Source organism: Mytilus trossulus, chromosome 4 (assembly GCF_036588685.1).
Source record: "Mytilus trossulus isolate FHL-02 chromosome 4, PNRI_Mtr1.1.1.hap1, whole genome shotgun sequence".
Classification (NCBI taxonomy): domain Eukaryota; kingdom Metazoa; phylum Mollusca; class Bivalvia; order Mytilida; family Mytilidae; genus Mytilus; species Mytilus trossulus.
The window spans coordinates 73,559,832-73,584,721 of record NC_086376.1 but is presented as its reverse complement, the minus strand read 5'-3'; the positions used below and the strand labels follow the sequence as shown (position 1 = coordinate 73,584,721).

General features: G+C 32.3%; 1 protein-coding gene across 1 annotated transcript; it reads left to right on the top strand.

The window, feature by feature from the left end:
- Positions 1 to 4,349: 4,349 nt before the first annotated feature.
- On the top strand, positions 4,350 to 23,194 carry LOC134714169 (neuronal acetylcholine receptor subunit beta-3-like). The gene is made up of 7 exons (XM_063575410.1): positions 4,350 to 4,561; positions 8,176 to 8,312; positions 14,280 to 14,324; positions 14,707 to 14,816; positions 18,309 to 18,838; positions 21,130 to 21,323; positions 22,792 to 23,194. The coding sequence occupies exons 1-7, from the start codon at positions 4,504 to 4,506 to the stop codon at positions 23,098 to 23,100; spliced, it is 1,383 nt and encodes a 460-aa protein (XP_063431480.1). The 5' UTR covers positions 4,350 to 4,503; the 3' UTR covers positions 23,101 to 23,194.
- The last annotated feature ends 1,696 nt before the right edge of the window (positions 23,195 to 24,890 follow it).

Here is a 24,890-nt window from a genome sequence, read left to right as displayed (position 1 = left end):
CTGCTTTCAAGAATTTACATGCATGACATTCAAGCTTCAGCAAGCACAGATCAGAATGGTACCATCAAGTTTTTGCCAACCAAATAAATCTGGTGAAAGCATACTTTGATTTGCAACTAAACAATTGCCCCAAATAACACTACCTTGGTAAGCTGCACGTTTCGTATGTTCAATAAAGAAGTGCATCTCGTGTTGGAGGAATATTGTCAATTGTTCTTGTCTTCTGCGTGAAAAACTGTTTCCTTAACTCATTCACCATATTAGCTGTACTAGACCGATCATACAAAAGATCAATATATCGTTCTATTACTTTTCACACTTTCATTTGGATTCTCGATAACCTGCAGAAACGCTTCTGACAACTCCTCATATACGAACCATGTGTCCCAGGCTGATTTCTTACCTTTCCCAGAAAAAGCTGAGACTGTGTCACAACTGGTAAATGAATGGAACAGTGGAAATACTTTCAATTTCAATGGTCCTAGAGCAAGGCACAATCCATGGATTGAAATATATCGGAAGTTCTTTCCAGTGTCAAATCATATCCACAGCTGTTCAGCCATTTGAATTTTCCCTTTTAATGCAGCTGGAACTAAGGACATGTCAATTGAAAGTTCTCCTTCAACTAATGGGATAGCTGGTCCGCTGAATCTTAGTACAGATGGTGTAAAGTGGATAGTGGAAGATTTGAATAACTCTCGGGTAAAAAAAGACACTCTCTTTGACTGGCATTTCAACATAGGTTCAGATTGATCAAATGTTTGAACAACGCCTTGAACATCCTCTGAAATATGTTGGAATAAAGATATACCTGTACCATAGAATGAATCTTTTAACGAGATACTGCCTGGATTGTGTTCAAGGTTGTCTACAGCAGATGAAGTAAACACATTTCGTAGTAGATTGGTAGTGCAAACAATACCTTTTTGGACATAACGACGACAAGCATCATTGGCCATCGAAGTATAATTTTCTAATCCTCGGTCGTAGGAGACAGACAGTCCAAGTTTGAAGAAAGTATCTACTAGATCACGTTTTCTAGTCTTAATCTGGATCATGATTCCCAAATAAGCACAAACTGGAGGTTCATGATCTTTCATGTGACGGTTGGATAGTTTCTTTGTACAACTATACATCAGAAGCTGTGCTATTGTTAATGTCGACTGAGAATATGAACGATCCTGAATGTTGGGTCCAAACTGAATGATACTGACCAAAGAAAGCAATGACTGAGGTAGAGAAGCTGCCTGACATCCCTTTGGGAAGGTTCCTTTAAATTCTAAATTTGATGCGAAAATATCTTTACTAACAAACCTAGCTGCTTTTGATATGTTGACAAACTCATTATCAAAGTCTTCTAAGCGGACTCTCTTCAATGCAGGACCAATGTCATCTTTGAAAGCAAGAATGTTTTCAAGGCCTTGTTTGTAAGCATCTCAGTTAGGGAAATAAGATACAATTCTGTGTTTTAGTCGTGTACTATTAACTCGAGATGAAACATCTGCACCTATACATATTATTCTTTCCGCATAAAGTTTACATAGATCTGACATTTTATAAACACTTATGGTCTCATCGCATGACCTTGTTTCATTTATATAGGAGACTAGTTCTGAAAATGTAATACCATGGAATTGACTTTCCTTCTCAGATTCGACATTATCATTTTTCATTTCAATTCGAGATGCACGATTATATAAGGAAACTAAGCATTCAGAGTGGTACTTTGTTTCCTGTGCAATTAGATCACCAGTACTTAACTTTGCAAGTAACAATGTGTCATTTAATTTTATTGCACATTCTCTCACACGTGTATCTTGTCCAAACGTTGAGGACTCATGAAGGGCTTCTTGGCTATTTTCATTATGGAAAAAGTACACAGACGGGTTACTGGTGGACTGAACGGAAAAGCTATATATAGTTTTCTATGAGATGTGGTTGCTTTATTATCTATCCTCTCATGTGTTCGTATTTCTGCTCTATTCAACATCGTCCTGTTCAGTTTTTAGTAGCAAGATTTGTGCCAACATGCCTTTTGGTCAATGAAAGACTGTGCTATTTCAGATCCCTCATCTAAGTTTTCAATGCACACATTAATGCCTTCAGTCATCAATCGTAATTCATGAAACTTCTTAATATTGTCAGCTAAAGATTGATAACCAGCACCAACATTTAGACGTTTAGAATCAAATGTGTATATAAGTTTTTCATCTATAATTTCTTGGCATAGGATGCAATTTGCCCAATCAATATTATTTGATTTAGTCGGTTTGTCATATTCTACACTTGATACCCTGAATGTCTTTTCAATAGCCATGTTGTAAAAACTCTGATCGTAAATTGGTTTATATATTCCTTGAGGATAACTTCTGTATGCCAGATGCGTATTTCGTCTACAAATGACGTATTAGTGACGCTAACAGCTTTCTAGATATACCCGACATAGTTTCTGATAATAAGACTTTTGGCGGCCATTTTGAATTTGTCGGCCATTAAGGAATTATTTTTGATTGTTCAATATTCAGAAAAGATTAATTAGCATCATAACTAGCAATATGCAAAGTTTTGAGCTTTTATTTTCAAATGATCAATTGCACCATTATTTTACTCTGCCTCATGACTGTTGGCGGCCATTTTGAATTAGTCGACCATTATGGAATAATTTTTGATTGTTCCATATTCATTAAAGATTACTTAACACCATAACTAGCAATATGCAAAGTGTTATGCTTTTTTTTCAAATGATAAATTATACCATATTTTGGGACTCTGCCTCATGTCTGTTGGCGGCCATTTTTAAAATTGGCGGCCATTATGGATTTTTTTTTATTGTTCCATATTCAGAAAAAAATAATAATCATCATAACTGGCAATATGCAAAGTTTTTGTGCTTTTATATTCAAAATATAAATAATACTATATTTTTGGACTCTTGGCGGCCATTTTGGAATTGGCGGCCATTGTGGAATTTTTTGTTATGGCTCCATATCCAAAAATGTTTATAAGCATCATAACTAGCACTGTGCAAAGTTTCATGCTTTTACCATAAAGTGATCAATTGTCCCAAAATATTGGACTTAGCTGCTGGACTATTTGGATTGTGTTAAATTCAATTTAAATGTACTTTTTTTAAACCCTGCTAAGACTATATTAATATTTATCAATAAATTGCAATTTAACGCGGTTTGCAATTTTACACGGTATATCTCCCTTCTCTTTATCTATGCTGATTTTGATGATATGAATTTTGATATTAAGTCAAAACATTATATTAGTTTACTATTCAAAAGCCTTCATTCTGGTCTGGTACTAATATTTTTTGTCAATTCAAAATGTGAGAATAGTTGTTAATGTTCCATTGTAATTGTTTCGATCTTTTGCATTCTTTTCTACTCGTCGGGACGATTTTCTATAAATACAAAATAAAACAAAATCTAAATGTACACATTATAAATTTAATATAAGAATATTATAAGTTTATGATATTCATTGTTGTAATGGAAATCACATTTTCAGTCACAATATCATTTATTTTGTTTTATTGTAAATTATGCCACCATATGTGTAATGAAAAGATGAAATGTCAGAGACATAAGTAAGGTTGATACCACATGTTTTTCTATAGTAAAGCAATCCAAGAATTATGGCAATTATAAACAATAAAAAAAACATACGGGCTCAGTAACAGTATACATGACATGTCTGCAATGCACTTATATACATTCTATTCATTCCTAAAAAAAAAAGCAGAATTTTGGAAGAATGGAAAATTTTATAATCTCATTGGCTAAATATTTTTTTCTTATCATGCTTCAGATTATTAATTAAGACTGTGCAAAAGACGACTAGGGATATTAAGGGACATTTAAACACTAAATACTTGAGAAAAAAAATGATTAAGCCAAGGCTAAAATAGAAAAAGAGCAAAGACCAAATAACAGTATAGAAAACACAAAATAGAAAAACTAATGAATCAATAGAAAACTAACGATTCAGCTACAAGAACCCCACAAACATATTCGATCGTGTAGATTAGTAATTTTTTCTTTCAACAATGCAACAATTTCTTGTGCGACCTAAATACTAAATCTGATTTCAATAAGGATCATGTATCTAAGGTATGCTTTATGTAAGCAAAGCTTAGAAATAATATCTGTATTTAAAGCAGATTGTGAAGATATTCTTACGGAAATCCAAAAGTCAATAATTCAAATTGTTTTACTATGAATAAGGTATCCGTTTGCATAGTGTATCATTGCCTTTTGATTTAATGATTATTATGAATGTAAAATAATTGATAATTATTTATATAATGCCAGTGCAATGTATTAATATGAACCAATCTTTATAAAATCTAAATAAAGATAGCATTCAATTGATCCCAGATCAAATCTATTCACTTTCAGACCATTAGCTATTTAGGATTCCATGACGCTTTCATATAGATTGAAATGTAAATAAAATGATTGATTCACCAAAGTCTTACTCCGCAGTCGTTTGATCATGATGGTAACGTGTAAAGTGTTCCTAGTATTGGTATTCCTGCTCCTACAATGTCAAGGTAAGGAAAACAATTATTTTATTCTTATAAATTAGTTATACATAGTTCAGTAAGTAAGATACGTATCATGAATATTCAAATAATTCTTTATTTGCCATGACGGAAAGCAGGGTAAACCATACATCTTATATATGTATGGCTTTATATCACTACGCTTATATTTACTGATATAAACTCGGAATATGGAATAAAAAAACGTGATTAAAAAGAATCGCCGATGACTCATTTTTAAATCCATCTTCATGATTGTGTTACTTTCTTAGTATGCATGAAATATGCCATTGCAATGTCGTCTACATTTATGAGGTTCAAAAATCATGGTTGCAACGGATGAGGTCTTGCGATAATTATCATAACGGTAGGAGATCTCCTTATTCTCCAGGGGCCTGGTTTTCTAAAGTATCGTAAGATATGTCATAAGATATATCTTAGGACATAACTTATGATCATCTTAGGACTATCATATGATATGTCATAGGATGTAAATCAAAGCTGTCTTAAGAGAGTCATAGCTATGATGCTCTTATGACTGTCATATGAGAACATTATTTTCTATTATTTTAAAAATGATTAAAAAGTTATATTTATGAAAATGAAAATGAAAAGAATGAACATATTAATTATTACCACTCCTAAAAGTTACGAATATTTTTTTTTCTCCATTATAATGAAGATGAAATTTGATACAAATAGTAATTGAAATATGAGTTGATAATTTGTTTAAATTTATTTGTAATATATAATTAATCTTGAACTTCGCTTTCGTGTATTATCATACGTTATTTAAATGTGAATACTTTTTAGATTTAGTACATCGAGTACCCGCTTAACGAAATGTCCGTGCACATACGAATATATAGTATTATTACCTATACTAGGAACGAATTAACATGCACATTTATTATACAAAACAATGAGTTAGAAAAGAATTCCAAATTGTATGTCGCAGGGGATTCAAATTTTAATTCACATAGTTGAGAAAAATAAAACCTTTACTATTTAACTAGCTGGGAAACACAAAAAAACATTTTTATTGCAATTAACATGATATTATACATGAAATCTAGTTAAAATTTTAGTTGTCAATCATAAGACCATCATAAGTCATGTTGCGAGGGGTCTTAAGTTTACGACAAAACTTATGACAAATCGTAACTAAGGACACTTTCGAAAACATATCTTACGACTATGACATGTCCTAAGACCATCATAAGACATTTCTTAGTCATAAGATACTTTCGAAAACCAGGCCCTGCTATGCATGCTTCACGCGCATTTACGCTTAGTCAGACTATTTCAATCGAAATTGGACACAGTCGGTGATATCACAGATTAGGTAGAACTCCATAGTTTTAAATTTAAATTTAACCTCAAAAAGTTTAATCATCTCCTATTCTTGGCTTTCTTATATATTAAGCCGACTCACTGTTTGTGTCTTTACATGTGTATATGTATATAATCAATATCTTCCATATATTTGATTGATAAAAATGTTCAAATGGTGAAATATATAATTATATTTATTGTGTACCTATGGCAACATTCTGCACTTATAGCATATAAAAATTGAAAGAAGGGGCATGAACATGTCACATATTCCCAACAATTTAGTTCAAACTAGAAATTTATTATATTATTTATGTCTGTTTATGTAATATGGTGCATGTATAATTAATTTGTCAAAAATTGAATGTATATTCTTCATTCTGTACTTGCCTTTGGAATAAAGTATTATTATTGTGCCACTTCATTTGTGGACCTTCAAATACAGCTATGAAGAGTAGGAAAGAATGATGTTGTATCATAATCGTTGTTTGCTTTACACCCAGCCATTGTTGACAACGCACATGATCGCTCTTATCATCACATGTCAATAAAAGCACTTTGGTTTGTCTTAATATTAAACAATTACAAATTATGTTCATTTTCCGGAATGCTGGTGCAAATTGGATTCCAGAAAATTTTTAGTTCTGAAAAGCGTTCATTTTTTTTCGGGCTTGGCTTTACTCTATCCTTTTTGGTTTATCATCCGTTAAAGGTTTGTACTTACTTATTCGGTTTTTTGTCTCGAGCTACATTGCAGAGACAATTATTATCGTATGGGATGATTATACAATAAAATGTCATTATGAACGATGTTATCACACTAGTCGTGATGCCATGGGAAAACATCGGACTATCAATAAACTGTCGTATATTTGTATCATGATTAATAATGCATTAACAAAAAAGAGTTAATATTATGTACTTGGTCTAAATGATATAATTCCCCTACGTAAATCTTATTAACGAGTAATTTTCTTGCATGAAATAAGCTTTTTTTTCGAAATAAATTATGCCACTAGAGTCAAAAAACAACTTTTGTTATTATAAACGTTTTCTTTAATCATCCATAATGATTGTTAGTTGTTTCTTTTTTGCTTCCAAATACGACCCAACTTTCGACAATTTTACAACTTTCTATAAAATAATATTTCTACCTGGAAGTACAAATGATATGCACCCCCCCCTTTTTTTCCCTTTTTATTAAACTTTTTCTATTGTACTTTTTTTTCTTTAAATTAACATCTTTGTCTTACAACAAAGTTTTCAAAATCTGTCTATTCACAAGAGGTCTCTATACTTAAAACTATCAATCAAGTATGAATGAAAATTACGAATGAATGAATGAATGAATGAATCTTTATTTAGTTTAAACAATATTTTATTTCAAGAAGTGCACAAAATATAATTATACAATATGAAATACAGGGATTCGGAAACAAGAAAAACTTATATAAATCCGTCTCCCTTTATTTCCTCCATGTATATGAAAATGTTGCTATCAAAAAGAAAACAAGTAATTATTTACACAATAAACAAAATATCATACATTTTTAGATAAATACCCAATGAAAAAAACCCCACGGAAATGAAAAAATAAACACAAAAAAAACCGTATTTAGATAAACACACAATACACATGCAAATTGTAGTATACACAACAGAAACACAATGTTTTTCAATCAATGTCTATTCGAAATTCAAAATTAAACCTTTTTCCAAATAATACATGTCTGAATTTTACAAACATGGGATAAATTGAAAAAATCCTTGGACTTTTGAATGTCACAGTGATTAAATTTTAAAGAACATAATATTTGTTTCTGTTAATAGAACATGACACTCTATTTTTAGATGTTTAACCATATAAAAAGACTGTTAAATTGTTACATAGAGTACATGTAGCTTTCTAAATGGCTGCCGATCCTAAAGCCACAATAACTAACAGTTGAAGTTTTGCATCGGGATACAGTGCCAATCAATTATGAACGTAACTTATGTTTGCCATTAAAGCGAGAGGTTTGGTATGCCACAAAACCAGGTTCAACCCACCATTTTTTTCTCTTAAAATGCCCTGTACCAAGTCAGGAAAATGGCCATTGTTATATTGTTTTAGTTCGTTTCTGTGTGTGTTACATTTTAATGTTGTGTTCTGTTGTGTCGTAGTTCTCTTATATTTGATGCGTTTCCCTAAGTTTTAGTTTGAAACCCGAGTTTGTTTTTTCTCTATCGATTTCTGAATTTCGAACAGCGGTATACTACTCTTGCCTTTATTTATCTATATTTTACAGGTTCAAAAGGACACATGATCGATGACTTAGCAGACTCGTTATTCATTGGTTACAAAGAGGCAGTTCGCCCACAGTGCCAAGCTAATGACACAACAACAGTTGATCTGTATATGTCCCTCAGACAAATCATAGACATTGTAAGTGACACAAATAGCAATATTGTATAGTTGTGAATAATTCATCGGTCATATTAATTCAAATCAGGGTTTGGGTATGAAATGATTAATACGGAAAACAAACAGAAATTATGCCATTCACAATAACTCATGACAATTAATTTATTTTCTCTTACGGATGTGCAAAGAATAATGCACTCAAACAAAGCAAATCAAACATCAGCATGCATAGAGTGGAAGTGACAGTTATGGAAAATCTATTGCTTTGCGTCATATTGTACTTAACCCGCAATTATGAATGGGTGTTTCCTTGGATGAAACAATCCTAGTAAACAGGTGCTTGTTTGAACTGTCCTAGGAAGTGCTATTTCAGGTGGGGAAATGAGATGTTTAACTTTATTTTATTTTCGGATAATTTAACAAATTGGAAGATACTCTTTGTAGTAGTGCTCATGTTAAGTCGGTGTCTTTATTATATTCCTGTTAACAAAGGTTTATATTTTTCGAAAAAAAACTGAGGATTGTCTTATCACAACTTTTTGGAATTTTGGATCCTCAATGCTCTTCAACTTTGTAATTGTTTGGCTTTATAAATATATTTTGATATGAGCGTCACTGATGAGTCTTATGTAGACGAAACGCAGGTCTGGCGTACTAAACTATAATCCTGGTACCTTTGACAACTTATTATAGACATTAGACAGAAACCAAATCGAATATGTACCCCAGGTTTACCAATTTTTGATATAGGGCGATGGTTCGAACCCCAACCGGGTCAAACTTTAGACTCTTTACTTCTCCCTTTATCACTCAGGATAAGTTCTAGGAGCATGATGTTATTTTGACATCGAGCCGAACAGTCTCTAGGTAGAGTGTCGTGTCTTTCTGTGGACTGGCGCAAACTGGAATGTTAAAATAAGGCTCAGCGACACGTTCTTATATATAAAAAAGGCTTAATTTTACATTAACATGTTTCGTCCTGAATATGCATTTAATTTGCCGCTAGATGTTAAGAAGCCATCCATTATCATCATCATCACCAATTTGAACATGTATAACGTACTCACAAGGGGGTTACAAAGTTCATAGAGACAAAGTTTTTTTAACCTTACATGCACATGAAATGATTACAGTTGAAAACACAACGTAACCCGATATAACTTAAACTTTCATGTTAAACATGTCGAGTAAAGGGAGTGAGGTACTCTGGAAAGTCTTCTTAACTTTGTAACTATTACACTCATAACCAAAGCTCATACGGACTAGCTTCTAGAGATATGTAGTAACTAACACACATGTTTGTGTTGGGACCATCCTCCGGGTGCAGGGTTTTCTCGCTGTATTAAAGACCCATTGGTGGCCTTGTGTCGTTTCCTGCTTTTTAGTCGGGTTGTTGTCCTTTTGAAATATTCCCCATTTCCTTCTCAATTTTATTATTTGGAAACAATACACATAGTAGACTTTTACCACCTGCACATCTCAAATGAATTGGAATCAATAAATTGCGGCTACAATATTACAATCAGGTACCAATTAAATGGTATATTAAAAGGATTTAGGAAAATAATCCGATAACCATGACATAGACCCATTTGATTAATGTTAATTCTAGATTGATGACTTGTTTCGACTTAATTCCCTAAATAACGAATGAAATATTCATGAAATTGTTGTAATATTATCAACCGACAAACACACAAGCAAATATTGCTTTGTTTTATGCATTAATTATTTAAAACTGTCAAGGAAAGTATATAAATAATTGCTATTTTCTCTCACATCAAAACCTTTGAAGTTTTATAATCACAATTATAATGTCAATATGCTCGAAAAAATATTCTTGTATTTTCGGTATAATAATATTCAACGTTGAATGACATTTTTTTCATTTTTTTTTCCATTTGCAAAACGAGTAATTAATCTACTAATCAAACATTACAGTAACGGTGAACTATTTCTACAGACCGTATTGATGGGCAATTGTACTAAACCAGGAGCCTGTAATTCAGTGGTTGTCGTTTGTTTATGTGTTACATATTTGTTTTTCGTTAAAAAAAAATCATATCAATAAGGGCGTTAGTTTTCTCGTTTGACTTGTTTTACATTGTATTATCGGATATAAAAAAAGATGATGTGGTATGATTGCCAATGAGACAACTATCCACAAAAGACCAAAATGACACAAACATTAACAACTATAATAGGTCACCGTACGGCCTTCAACAATGAGCAAAGCCCATACCGCATAGTCAGCTATAAGAGGCCCCGATAAGACAATGTAAAACAATTCAAACGAGAAAACTAACGGCCTTATTTATGTAAAAAAAATGAACGAAAAACAAATATGTAACACATAAACAAACGACAACCACGGAATTACAGGCTCCTGACTTGGGACAGGCACATACATAAATAATGTGGCGGGGTTAACATGTTAGCGGAATCCCAATCCTCCCCCTAACCTGGGACAGTGGTATAACAGTACAACATAAGAACGAACTATAAAAATCAGTTGAAAAAGGCTCAACTCATCAGATAGACAAAAAATACAAGTGGACGTGGCCGGGTACTTATACATCCCGACACAAAAAGATACAATGAATAGATCTGAGAGTACTCGCAGTTATCTGACAGCTAGATGAAATTAGGCAACTAACAAATAATAAAAAAATCAAGCCTCTAAGACTAAACACTCAATCCGTACACATCCAACACACAATGGATTTAGTGTAAAGACGTCATAAACAGCCAGAGAAGAACATGAACTTGTGCAATGCCAAGTTACAGATATCCACAGATGGTAGATCCATGAAAATGTATATGTATATAACATACTAGTAATATTTAGTTAGATTTTAATCTACTGATAACAAAATCAATATTTATACCAATAAAAACAATATTCAATGATATTATTACAGTGTTGAATAGGTAACCTTTTAGAATAAGTTTATTTAAAGGAGCAAAAAGTTTACATGGATCATTTCTAAATTTCCGGGTACGGTTAACAACATTTCCGTAAAAACGAGGATGTGCTATCCCATTTGAAATAAGTTTTCTACAGGTACAACCAAACTTCAAAACCAAATCTTTATATCTATGGAAAATTTAGTAAAGGTTTTAAGTAATTTATGGTAACGACATCCCTGGTTTAATAATTTACCAGTAATATATATGTTGCGTTCGTTAAAATCAAAAACATCACAACAGACACGGGAATAGCGAACAAGTTGTGAAATATAAACACCATAAGATGGTACCAAAGGAACATCACCATCTAAAAATGGAAAATCAACAATAGGGAACGAAAAATCGTCTCTTTTGTCGTAAATTTTAGTGTGTAGTTTCACGTTTAAAACCGAAATATCTAAATCCAGGAAAGGACAGTTATGACCGAATACATTTCATTTATTTTAAGTAAGTTCCTTGGGGTAAATTTCAGCAGTATATTGAGAAAATTCTTGATTATTTAACGAAAAAATATCATCAGGATAACGGTAAGTGTTGTTGAATTTATCAATTAAATGCAATTTCGACGGGTCTTTACTGAGTTTAGTCATAAACTGTGAATCGTAACAGTACAAAAACCAGTCTGATATTAAAGGGGCACAATTAGTGCATATGGGGATACCTACAACCTGTCGATAAACTTTGTTGCCGAAACGTACGTAAATAGTATCAGGGAGAAAATTAACAGCTTCAATCATCTCATCACACCTCCAGTAAGTATATCTAGCATATTTACCTTTTTCATTAGAGAAGAAGGCTTTAAATGAGTTGCAGCAAATATATCTACATTCAGCTTTACCAAACGACCATTTAATTATCGGAGCCTTTTATAGCTGACGTTGCAGTATGGACTTTGCTCATTGTTGAAGGCCGTACTGTGACCTATAGTTGTTAATGTCTGTGTCATTTTGGTCTTTTGTGGACAGTTGTCTCATTGGCAATCATACCACATCTTCTTTTTTATAAAATGAACTTTTTGATAAGCAATGTTAACATTATTGCGACAGCAACACAACATTGTCAAACCAAAAGTAAACATTCAATATAAAAAAGGACATGTGATATGGTTGCCAACGAGACAATTATCCACAAGAGTGCAAAGGGAATGTAAATAAATAAAGGCAACCGTACGGCCTTTAATAATTAGAAAACCAACATCATATCGTACAGTAGCTATTAAAGTCCTCGACAAGAGAAACCTGAAACATTTCAAAACGAGAAAAATAACAGTCGAGTATCTACAAACCAATTTACGACAGACATGAACCAACGACAACAACTGAACTTTAGGCTTCCTGCTTATAACAGTCACATACAGAATGTGGCAAGGTTTACCAATATCTGTGAGCGATCAATCATCTGTGGGGTAAAAACAACATAAGGATAAAATCTGTCAAAATCAGTAGCCCAAACGATCGATACGAGACACAAAAACAACTAACATAATCAGTCGACACAAAGCACTGACATAAGAATACTCTCAGTTACTCAAAGTCTTTTACAACTCATATATAAATCATATTCTCCATCTAGTGAGTTGAACTTAAAATCGAACACTTCTTTGACAAACATTATGGAACTACCAAATGAAATGAAAGCCTAACTTTGCAAGATGGAAAAAAGCCGGATTAGAAATTCACTACCAGCTCTGACCAGGTCTCAGTACAACTTACTTTGATCAAGGCTAAGGAACAAAATATTTCATCCTCGAAACCTAAGCCGGGCTTGAAAAGGAAAAAAAACAAGCCATCACATACCAGGAGACGCAACGCTAACCGTTACGCCCAGTAGATTGCATCAAAACTGTCGTTGTTCCCTCTGTCGCACAACAACAAAACACTAAAACCAGCGAACACCACATGCAACAGTCAGACAGAAGCTAGGGACACCATATTTGGTAAACTAGTTACACCAACTAAGTACAGAGGGAAACTAGTTGGTGTTTCCATAAACAAGGATATAGTCACGAGTCACAACACCGCATTCTGAGTAAGACGAAAGCGAAAATACACATCATCATCGTCATCATCGTCATTTGTAAGGCATTTTTCTGCATCCGTATTTGGACAGAAATTTCCCTTGCAGCAGATTAACTACGGACCCCTGAAAGATGTTATTGCAATTTTTTAAGTGGAGAGATTGTGTTACATCATACATCGGATTTCAGGCCTCAAATACAGACGTTACTACGTGATCTATCAATGCACCCGGTACATTGTACTTGGAGTTCATGTCATCATTGATTTTTTTCACTCTATGTTAGTTGTCTGCGCTTGGAACTGCGAGCTCTGCATGCACATCGGTATTCTGCCTAAAAAGTGATAACTCGAGATATACAAGCAGTAAAAGTTTTGATATTTTTGTCATCAAAGATTCGTTTTTCATCATTGATTGTAGACATGATTGTATTGTTGTTTAGATATAGGAAGATGTTTTTTTTTTGTTTTTTGTTTTTTTAACTTTTATACCACTGACTGTTCATTATATGTAAATGTGTCTGAAATTCTATATAATATAAAGGTACCAGGATTATAATTTAGTACGCCAGACGCGCGTTTCGTTATAAAATATAAGACTCATCAGTGACGCTCATATCAAACTGTTTATAAAGCCAAACAAGTACAAAGTTCAAGAGCATTGAGGATCCAAAATTCCAAAAAGTTTTGTGCCAAAGACAGCTTAGGTAATCTATGCCTGGGATAATAAAATCCTTAGTTCTTATATATAACCTAGACTAGATCACGAGATGAGGGTGCGATTAATGTTTTCCAATGTAATGTTACATGTGTCTTTAATTGGGATGTACAAGTTAATAAAAGCAAGTTATCTTGACTGCGTCAATGAAAATATATTGTTTCAATATTTGCAATAGAATAACGGGACTATAGTATCTGTAGCAAAGTCAACAGTTAGAATTGATCGTCAAATATTGGCAAAAAATAATGTATCAGTATTAAATACACCATTTATATTTTTTAGGATGAACCTCAACAAATTATCAAACTGAACGTTTGGATAAGAATGGTATGTACTTCAAATATTGTAAATAGTATTCAAGCGAATGGAAAAAAACGAGAAATATGTGAGAACAGAGTGTTATAGTAAACAGAGTTATGAACACTAAAATCGCCTCATCTATTGAAATAAACGAAAATAGCTTGTATCATATATGATAGTAAAATCCTTATTTCCTAGAAATTGTAGTCCTCTTTAAATTTTATTCTTGGTGTCTATGATGAGTTTATTTACACAGGAAATTAATAAACATGCAAACGTACCCACTACATTTGAAGATCTAATATATATTTAAAAACAATTGTGTATTATTGTACTGATTGAGTTTCACACACAAGTAGTAAACAGAAAAAAAAATAATCAACACATTACTTGCTTATTTTTTAATTAGAAATGGTCAGATTGTAGACTAGACTGGTATGCTCCAAACTTTGGGAATATAACTGGATTCGTGGTACCGTATAATACTGTATGGGTACCCGACATTACCTTGTATGATAAGTAAGTATACTAATAATTATGATACTGTATCTGTCCGTCTGTCTATGTCATAAAGAATTAACATGTTCATATGTTTCCTTTTGTTATACAATCCTGATAACTGCATTAAATAAACGCATTATAGATACCAGGAAGAGCATTGAGGACCAAAATTCCCAAAAGTGTTGCCATATACAGCTAAGTTATCTATGCCTGACGTACAAAATTTGTAGACCTTTTTAATTGGAGTATCTATCAGTGCATAACACTTGAGTAGGATGAAACTTGCTTAATACGTGATTAAAAATGCAATCTTATCCTGAATCATTAATAACACCAGGGACACTACGGTTATTTTGTAAATTAATTTTCTTTTACTTGTAAATAAAAAAAAATAAAAAATACTACTTCCTTATTTCCGAGTGGGAGTTTGTCATATTTTGAATAATTGTATTCAGTGAATTAAAAAAATCTTATCAAATTTATCATAACATTAAGTAATATTACTGATAACTGTCGTAGATTTTAGAATAACAATATATATCAAGGGAAATATTTGTTATTATAATGTTTTTGGAGAAAATGTCGTATAACATTTGCAAAATTACATTATCTCCGCTGAGTATAGAATCGTCCAAAGAACTCAGCGTGAATGTATAAAAAAGGACATTGATTAAAATTATATCAGTCACGTTATGTCATTAAACCAGATAAAGTTACTGAGGTTGAAAATTTACACTTGTTTTATTTCCTGGTTGAGTGTCAGATATGTTTTTTACTCAGATAAAACCTTAGATTTTTCACAAGTTTGTTATTGAGGAAGTCTGTTCATTGCGACAATTAATTATACTGCAAAATATAGAACAGATCATCTATGTCTAGGGAGATGCATCCTACATTGAAGACTATAAAAGTAATCGTTTTAATATAACATTTATGCATTGTAATAAATCCGTTCCAATACCAACCCATATGGATTTTTTTTAAACACATGTATAACTATTCGACTTTGGAAAAAAATGCTTCCGAATTAGGGCACCTAATTAGAATATTCACTTGGAAAAGTTTAAACTTGTATCTGACTTGTAATTAAAATGACGTTTATTAACTTATATGTATTCAAATTTTCATAAATTTAAAAATGGCACTATTATAGATTAAGCATTAGACGGCACAAGTATATGTAACACAAATGTCGGCAAACAGGACCAATGACCCTCGTCATTTTTCTCGGGTGCCACACGTGTAGCAGGATGATCTGCTTATCCTTCCGGAGCACCTGAGATCACCCCATGTTTTTGGTGGAGTTCGTGTTGCTCAGTCTTAAGATTTCTATGTTGTGTCTTCTGTACTATTATTTGTCTGTTTGTCTTTTTATTTTTATTTAGCCATTGCCTTGTCAGTTTATTTTCTATCTATGAGTTTGACTTTCCCTCTGGTATCCTTCATCCCTCTTTTACTCATCACATAAACAGTAAATTTCGACTATATTTATCAGTCCCGTTTTCCTTCCATTAAAGTTTCCTCCATAAAATGGCGCTTTCACGTGAAATATCAATGACCAAATGTGATAAAATCGAGAAAGAATTTTTAAACAAATTTTTGTATACTTATCACCCAAATTCTTGCATCTACAAGACATGTTGTTGATGCTTATTGTTGGTCTTTTGTAGATCTAACTGAACACACTGATACTTGCGACGTCGAAACTGGTCCTCCTAGTTTATCAGCAAACGTTTTACTCTAATGAAGTTTCCTAAAAGTCGTTTAATTTGACTTTTTGTATTCCCCAATTAATATAATATCGCTATATACCTATTATTGAATAATTATTACTATTGCAATCAAGAAGATCGGACGGTATGGTTGTTTTTTTTTTAATAATTGTCCTAGAAGAAAGCTGTTGCTCATCTAATTGAAATCCAAATGCGTAATAAATTGCTGATAATATCATTAAAGTGATGAATATGTATAATGTTGAGGTGTCAAATATTGCATTTCAATGCAAATCCTAATTTTGAAAAAATCTTTGAGAAAAAAGTAAAATTCACAAACTACTTAAATCCGAGGAAAATTCAAAACCGAAAGTCCCTTATCAAATGACAAAATCAAAGGCTCAAACACATCGTAAACTAACCAAAGGTTATATACGTTATTGATGATGCACCAAGAAATATGATGAGAAACATGACCAGTAGTTTCAAATCCACTGAGAAGTAAAAGAATGGAAGTACATCCAAATGACCAATAGACCAGCCAGAGACATATCTATTAAATTATTATGTATTGATATGTTAAGTTTTTATTTCTGACCCCTTTATTTCTCTGTCTGTATTTGGAATAATGAAATTGTTGAATATTTCCAGATCTCTATAATTTTATTTTACAATCTGTTTCTCTGGTACATATGATATATGTTTGCTCATATATTTGGCAGTGACGAATCATTTTTTAAAGTCAACGTAGGACATCGTTTAAGAGTCAAAATAGTTGTTTTAATTTTCATTACGAAACAATAAAGCATCAATATCTTCTACTTATACAAATATTACCGCATATTTATTGATAAATAAATTGTCGAAAACCGACAGATAATTTTGTGTATAACATCCGGCAAAAAGTGCTGAACTTTGAAAACGGAGAGAAAATCAGATATTTAACAAAACGTTGCAATTTTATTTGAATTTATGGATCAATCTAATAGTAATCACCATTGACTTCAGATAAACGGATTGTAAAGATAAGGCTAATGTATGATATAGCTATGGTGTTAATCCATTTAACTTTTTAAATACAAAACTGACCTTCATTTAAACCTACACATACATTTACAAGGCATTGATTAGTCTTTCAATTATTAAAATGTTTGTAACAAAGTTTAACTTGGCTAGACAGATCATACGCTGCTACTAACCACACGTGTGTGACATGACGTATGGAACAGATTAATTTGAGTAAAGAGGAAATGTAAAAAAATATATATTTCGCGGTCAGAGTTTCAGAAAACTAGGTTAAAAGATACACCTTTTTTATCCAACGAAATCTTGTCAAAATCTGGTTCAAACTCCCCAAAAGAGATAAATTTATCAATAATTACACATGTTCAGTAGCCCTGGCAAATTATTTCGCGACCGCTATCTTACCACCATTCTTAACAAGCAAACAGTCATTTTCTTTTTAGAGATTTTGGCCCGTACGAAGAGTAGATATTTAATAATATGCAATTAATTCCATATAAAGATTTTGTAGACAAGACAAGACAAGACAATTTATTACAACTTAGGCACACGTATGGTGCTACAAGAGGATAACAAGTATACATCAACAATTACATAATTATACATTTGCAAGCAAGACAAACAATAAATAAAAACCTTAGTTATTTACGATGAATGCACGTGACTAAAAGTTTGAAAGCCCCCCTTTCCAACACCATTTAAGTAAATACAAACAGAGCGGAAATGTCCTTTTACATTTTATTCTTATGTTCATGTATATCTTGCTACATTTCAGCGCTGATCCAGTTTTATCCGGCCTAAAAGATTATAGAGCCAACTTGAACCAGGAAGGAGAACTTAAATACAATTTCCCATCTCTCATCACCAGTGTTTGTGCTTTAGATATCCGATATTTTCCATTTGATTTTCAAGTTTGTTCGTTAACACTTGGTTCATGGGCATATAATGGTTGGGATATTAACGTTACCCATTCCACTGACAAAATAGAACTACAATCGTACATAGAAAATAGTGAATGGAGTCTTTTAGATGCGTTCATTACTCGCGTCGAGCCGCTTTACGACGGTGTTCCTTTTCCGACTGTAAAGTTCCATCTAAAACTTAAGCGGAAACCCTTATTTTACATAGTCAATGTGGTTTTCCCTTGCTTGTTGATTACCTTTGTAGCAGTATTAGGTTTTCTGCTGCCACCAGATTCCGGAGAGAAAATCAGTTTACAAGTGACTGTGCTATTGTCTCTTGCTGTCTTCCAGTTAGTTATACTAGATATGATCCCAGCATCTGGTGATTCATTTCCCTTCATAAGTAAGTAAAACAGCAGTACCATTTATTTTTATGAAATATAAGATTAGTTATCCTTTTCTAAACTAATCATATTCATTTTTTTGTGGCATATATTGGAATCAGTCCAATGTTTTATGTTCAATAGTTTTGACAAGATGTTTGCACGAGTTAACCAAATTTTGATATGAAGCGGTCATTTTGATCTGAACTGCTCTTAATAGACTGAACAATACATATTTTAGTCACGTTTTTCATTCAGTAGTTAGATTTTCCACTACAGTGAATGCCATACTGTTCAGACGGTTTGCTTGTGGGCAATTTAAATCTGTTCAGTCCATGCTTAAACTGTACAGTAGTTCTTTTTTACCCGAATAGAACGAACGCCATAGGGATTTGCCTGAAAAGCTATTACATATAACTAAATTGACTGCAAGCATAAGTGTTTATAGTTACCAATTCCGAGTCTTTTGTAACTACTAGACATAAAAGCACATAATATTTTTTGAAAGCAAATTATTTTTTTGAAGTTCGAATCAAATTTCCTAAAATGCCTATATTGACCTTTTTTTACCTTCAATTTAAAACAAAACTTTATTTCTTAACATCGGTTTATTGAGAAACTTCATTTCCAATATGGCATCAACTTAGTAACCACAGTTACAATTCAAACAACTTGACCTTGACTATCAAAATTTGAAAAAAATAAAAACTTCTCATAATTCACGGGTGCCGTAAACGTTGCAGGAAATTTTTACCCTTCCGGAGCACCTGATTTCACTCCCGGTTTTTAGTGGAGTTCGTGTTGTTTCTTATTTGTTTTTTGTAACTGTTGATATAAATGTCTTTTGGTTTTATGAGTCTTTGTTTACTCCTTGATTTTGATTGTTATTGTCTTTCATTACTCTGGCTAAATATGGTTTATAATATTTCCAGTCCCTTTATTGTATAAGCTAGGCTTAAATTTAAAGACTCTATCAAAGACCACAAGATGACAATATCTGTATGAATACCGCTTTTTGTAGTTGACAATTTGACGTGTATCACTTATGCATTCTACTAGTATGTGATATCATCATGAGTATTGCCACATGTAAACCCTAGTATAAATTGAGTTCACAATAGTTTTTCAAAGAGTTTGTGTTTCTCAATGTTTTTCTTCTTTGTTTTGATGTAAAATACTGTTTTGTTGTATAGTGTTGCTTTTAGCCTAAATCTTATAAACTTGTGAAGATGAGATATGATTGTTAATTTGACAATTATCCACCAAAGATAAAATAATATGGTAGTAAGCAATTAAAGGCCATCATACAGCCTTTGACCAATAAAAACAACCCATACCGTATAGTCGATTTGAAAGGCCCTACATAAAAACTTAATACCTTATTTATAACAAATATGACACACATACTAATCTACAGACTTTTGATTTTTGCCAGGTTCATAAAGAATATGGTGGGCTAAACGTATGGGTTTCTGTGCGCATAAACCTTTTATGACCCGTGACAGTGGTAAAGCAGCAAAGCATAAGATCAAATTGTAAAAATCAGTTGCAACTGACCTATTTCAAAAACAAAATACGAGACACAAAACGCAATTACGAAGAAACAAATTTCAAACACACCGAAACAAGAATACTCGCAGTTTTTCATATCTAGTTAAAAGCAGTTAACATCTAATTAATAAATCATGTTTTCGGAGACTAAAATATCAATCAGTAAACATCCAACTGATTTTGCGAAATTTCTTCACAAACAGCCCTCGTAACACATAGCACTGTTTGATATTCCTTGACGTGATTTATTTAATTGCCAGATATGTAAACCGTAAATCATGTAACTCATATAACCAAAAAATAAAAAGACGAATGAAATCTGTGTAGTTCGTAAATCAAACAATTGTGTTTGGTTGCTCTGTTTAACAATGTTTGTATTTGATAACCAGATAAAGATAGGAGACCTAACGACTATGTGGTTATTTACATTTGGGAAATACTTGTTTCTTTGTCAATATTTAATATGTACTCTAAACCTTTCCTTAATTGCAACACATAATGCACCTAATACCAATTATCAATACCAAAAGTTCATTTTCACACATACAACAGCAGCAACGTTATTCATTTGATCCTGAATACGTTGTTTGGCGATATTTGTATATTTACTTTTTGCTGGTCGACGTTTATATCAAAATTCATCTAATTATTTTACAGATCACGTATTAGTTCGTATGAATAACGTGTCTGCACTGTAAAAATGAACAATATTAAACAGAGGTAATGGTACATTAAAATTTACTTAATGTTGTATTTTTAGGTCTGTATTTTACATTTTCAATGCTGATTGTTGCCATTTCCTGTCTATTAACGGTAGTTGTTCTGAGAGTGCATTTTAAAGGCAAATATGGCGTCCATCTTAGTGAGCGAATTAGAAGATATTTTCTTATACCATTGACAAAGCTGACTTTCATTGACCTCAAGAAGTATTCCCTGCATCCAACGAATTCAATCGTAAGTTGATACCTGACTATGTAGTTTTGTTTACAGATGCTTGTATGATAGAAACATATGTGCTTTTTGTACTAGTTAAAGATAAATATTATAAAATTGAGAATGACAATAGGAAATGTGTCGGGGGAAATAAGACTGAAGAGCAGAAAGCATCAAAAGCCAATCAAAATGGATCTTCAACGCAGCGACAAAAACACGCAGCTGGAGGTGGACTTAATATTTTGCCCTGAAACAAAAATTTATACTAGTTCAACAACCCCCCCCCCCCTTTTATACCTTTCGCCAATGTAGAATAAAAAGACACACAGCACTACGCATAGTAAAATTCAGTTTAAAAGAAATCCGAGTCCGATGTTAGAATAGGTATTCAAAGAAACTAAGCAAAATAACATTGAGAAATATACAAGTATTATCAATAGATGTAAAAGAGAGGCGAAAGGTACCTAACTCATAATTATATATAAGTCGAAAATAAGCTGACAACGCCATGACTAAAAAAAGAAGAAACAAAGACAAATAATGGTAAACAAAGCACAACATCGAAATTTAAAGACTGAGCAACACGAATCCCTCCAAAAACTAAGGGTTGTCTCAAGTGCTTCGCAAGGGTAAGCAGATCCTGCTCCTCATTTGGCACCTGCCATGCTGCTCATGTCAGTACAAACCTGGTTATAAGTCTATTTATGATGTTCTAACTGTTCAATGTACCTCGATATCTCTCCATTCAATCTTTCTATTCGTGTAGTATTTTCTTGACTTGATTGTCTTTTCCTATCCTGTCTTGTTTATTTATGTTACTAGTTTCTTTTCTTTCCTTTACTTTATGTGTAGTGTTCTGCGGACTTTTTCTTGTCTTTTCCGTATAGTGTTTTGTAGACTATTACTCGTCTCTTCTGTTTGTCAAGATATGTCTGTCCTTCAATTTTCCTATTGTTTCCCTATTTGTATCATCACACTCAAGTATTGTTTTATTTCGTGGGTTAAACAACAAGTATATGGTCATATTAAAATATTTTTTAGTTGAAACATTTTTCCGACACACTGAAAAATGTTGACGATTTTGATATTGATGTATTTGTTATGTTTGTATTGTGAATCTTGTGACAAAGAGTGAATTTTCTAATTCTTTCAAAGTTAGCTAATTTGGATAAAGCAGTATTCAGTTTTAAATAGAACAGTAGGTGAGAGTGTCTACAATCAAATTCGATGCACCATGTATTGTGATTCGCCCAAGTTCAAAACTTTGAAAACAGTAAACACGTTAAATAACCAATAGATGTCATTAAATATTTGTAATTATCTATATATAATAATATCTACAATACAGAAATAGATTTATGTTGTACTATGAATAATATAATCGTTTGATAGTCATAATAATGAGAGTATTCAGGTACGAATTAATCCATCTGTTCTTAAATCGGTTGTCTTTAAATACCTACAGTGAATCAATATTCTATTATTCTAGGATGCTAAAGATTATATCAAGGACCAACTGTATCAGGAACGACATAACTCGGTCAGCTCAGACGTACCAAAGACAGACGATTATAGTTTGTATCAAGACAAACAAGTTCTGGGCTATCTTGAGAGCATATTGAGCAACATAAAAAGAATTAATGAGTTTGTTAATGGTAGTTTTGACCAACATGAGGTTGAGAAATGGTGGAATGTCTTCTCGATGGCGTTTGATAGACTTTTCTTAGTCATTTACTTGTTGTGTACTATTGCCGTTGCTCTAATTCTTACGGCACCCTCAATGCATCAAGAAAATTGAATCTTAGAATCAATTTTTAAATGATTTAAGATAAAAATTTACATGAACAGAATGTTTACTAATCGAACCTTGGACGATTTACTTTTATAAAATAAAAAAAAGCCATATTCACTAACTTTATGTATTTGTGTCGGCGTTTGAATATGTTATTCTAACTCAACTTGGACACTTTATCAATTTGTCTTTTATCATGCTGTTAACTTCCTATACTTTTGATTTAGAGCATGTTAAACGTAGTAAAGGGTACGTCCCCTCTCCCCGATGATACGGAGACTATTTGCAGATACATGTTTTAACGGAAATAAAATTAATTCTTGGAATGCCCAGCCAGATCAAAAAAAGAGAAAACTATTACACTTTATAATGTAATTATTAAATGCTGAAGATTAAAGTAAATGTTAGACTCTAATCTAATATTTTATACTTAAGCTCCATATATGGTTAAACGCATTTGACCAAATAAACAAATGTGTGAATCAAATGTGTCCTAAAGAACATATGTAACGTATTTGGCATGATAATATATAAATAATCAGATGTAGATTGATGACTATAGAACAAAAGACATCGGATGCAATGAACAACGAGTCAAAGCACAGCCTCAAATAATAAGCAAAAGTTACATGTGTAACAATTGAAAAGAGAAAACTAAAGGAATGATTTATGCTTAAGAAAAATACTTTAGTTTGGTGTACTAAATCGCTGTCTCGATTAACTGTAAACCGGATCCCGGAATGCTCGAAACAAACAAAAAATCAAAGCAAGGAATGTATACAAACTTGGAAAAACTAAACCATGAAAATGAACCTAGAAAATAATTGAAGAATAAATGGTCTGAGGGAGTTTAGTGATACTTCATTTTTCATCAACGGAAAATTAAAGAAATATACGCTATAAATTATCTCATTGGCAAAGCAGTGAATTTTTGTCACAATTGGTATCTTCACAGTGCTAGAAAATAAAAAGAAATTAGTACTTTCTTAATTTAGTTTAAGACTTTTTTTTTGTACCAGAAACACTAGTATCCAATTTGTAAAATGTAACTTCTTGATTTGTAATATGATGACTTGTAACTTGTATTTTTTCTTTAGAAACGGAACTTCTCATTGGCTGGCAGCGGTAACAATTACACAGACACGATCTCAAAAAACGTGACCCAAGCAACACATTTAACAAAGGAAGAAATGTAGAAATTCATGTACCGACTGAAGAAAATACGTGTACAAATTAAGAAATCGTGTTTACACATTAAGAATTTACAAATCACAAATCAAGAAATGTAGACATTACTGTAACGGATGGAAAAATACTTGTTACAAATTAAGAAATTACATTTTACAAATTAAGAAATTACATTTTACAAATTAAGAAATTGCATGTTACGTATTAAGAAATTGCATTTGACAAATTAAGAATTGTATAATTTTGGCGGATATTCCCTCCCATACCACAAGGCTAAAACTTCGCTGCTTGTTATTCAATTTGGTTGATATCGATTCGCTATATAAAAAAAAAGACAAAGTACGTTTTGTGTTGTTTTATTATACAGATTTTGTATTTTCCATTTGTAAAATATCTTTATTTGTACGACGTCAATTTCCCCAGATCTCTCATTGAGGTAATATCGTTTTGGTGTGTATCCTTTTGTTTTATTCCATTGGTAAATCTAAGATAACAAAATAAATACAACAGTATTATACCGCTGATTAAAAGTCATAAATCGACTGAGAGATAACAAATCCGGGTTACAAACTGAAACCGAAGGAAACACTTCAACTAAAACTGGAAAA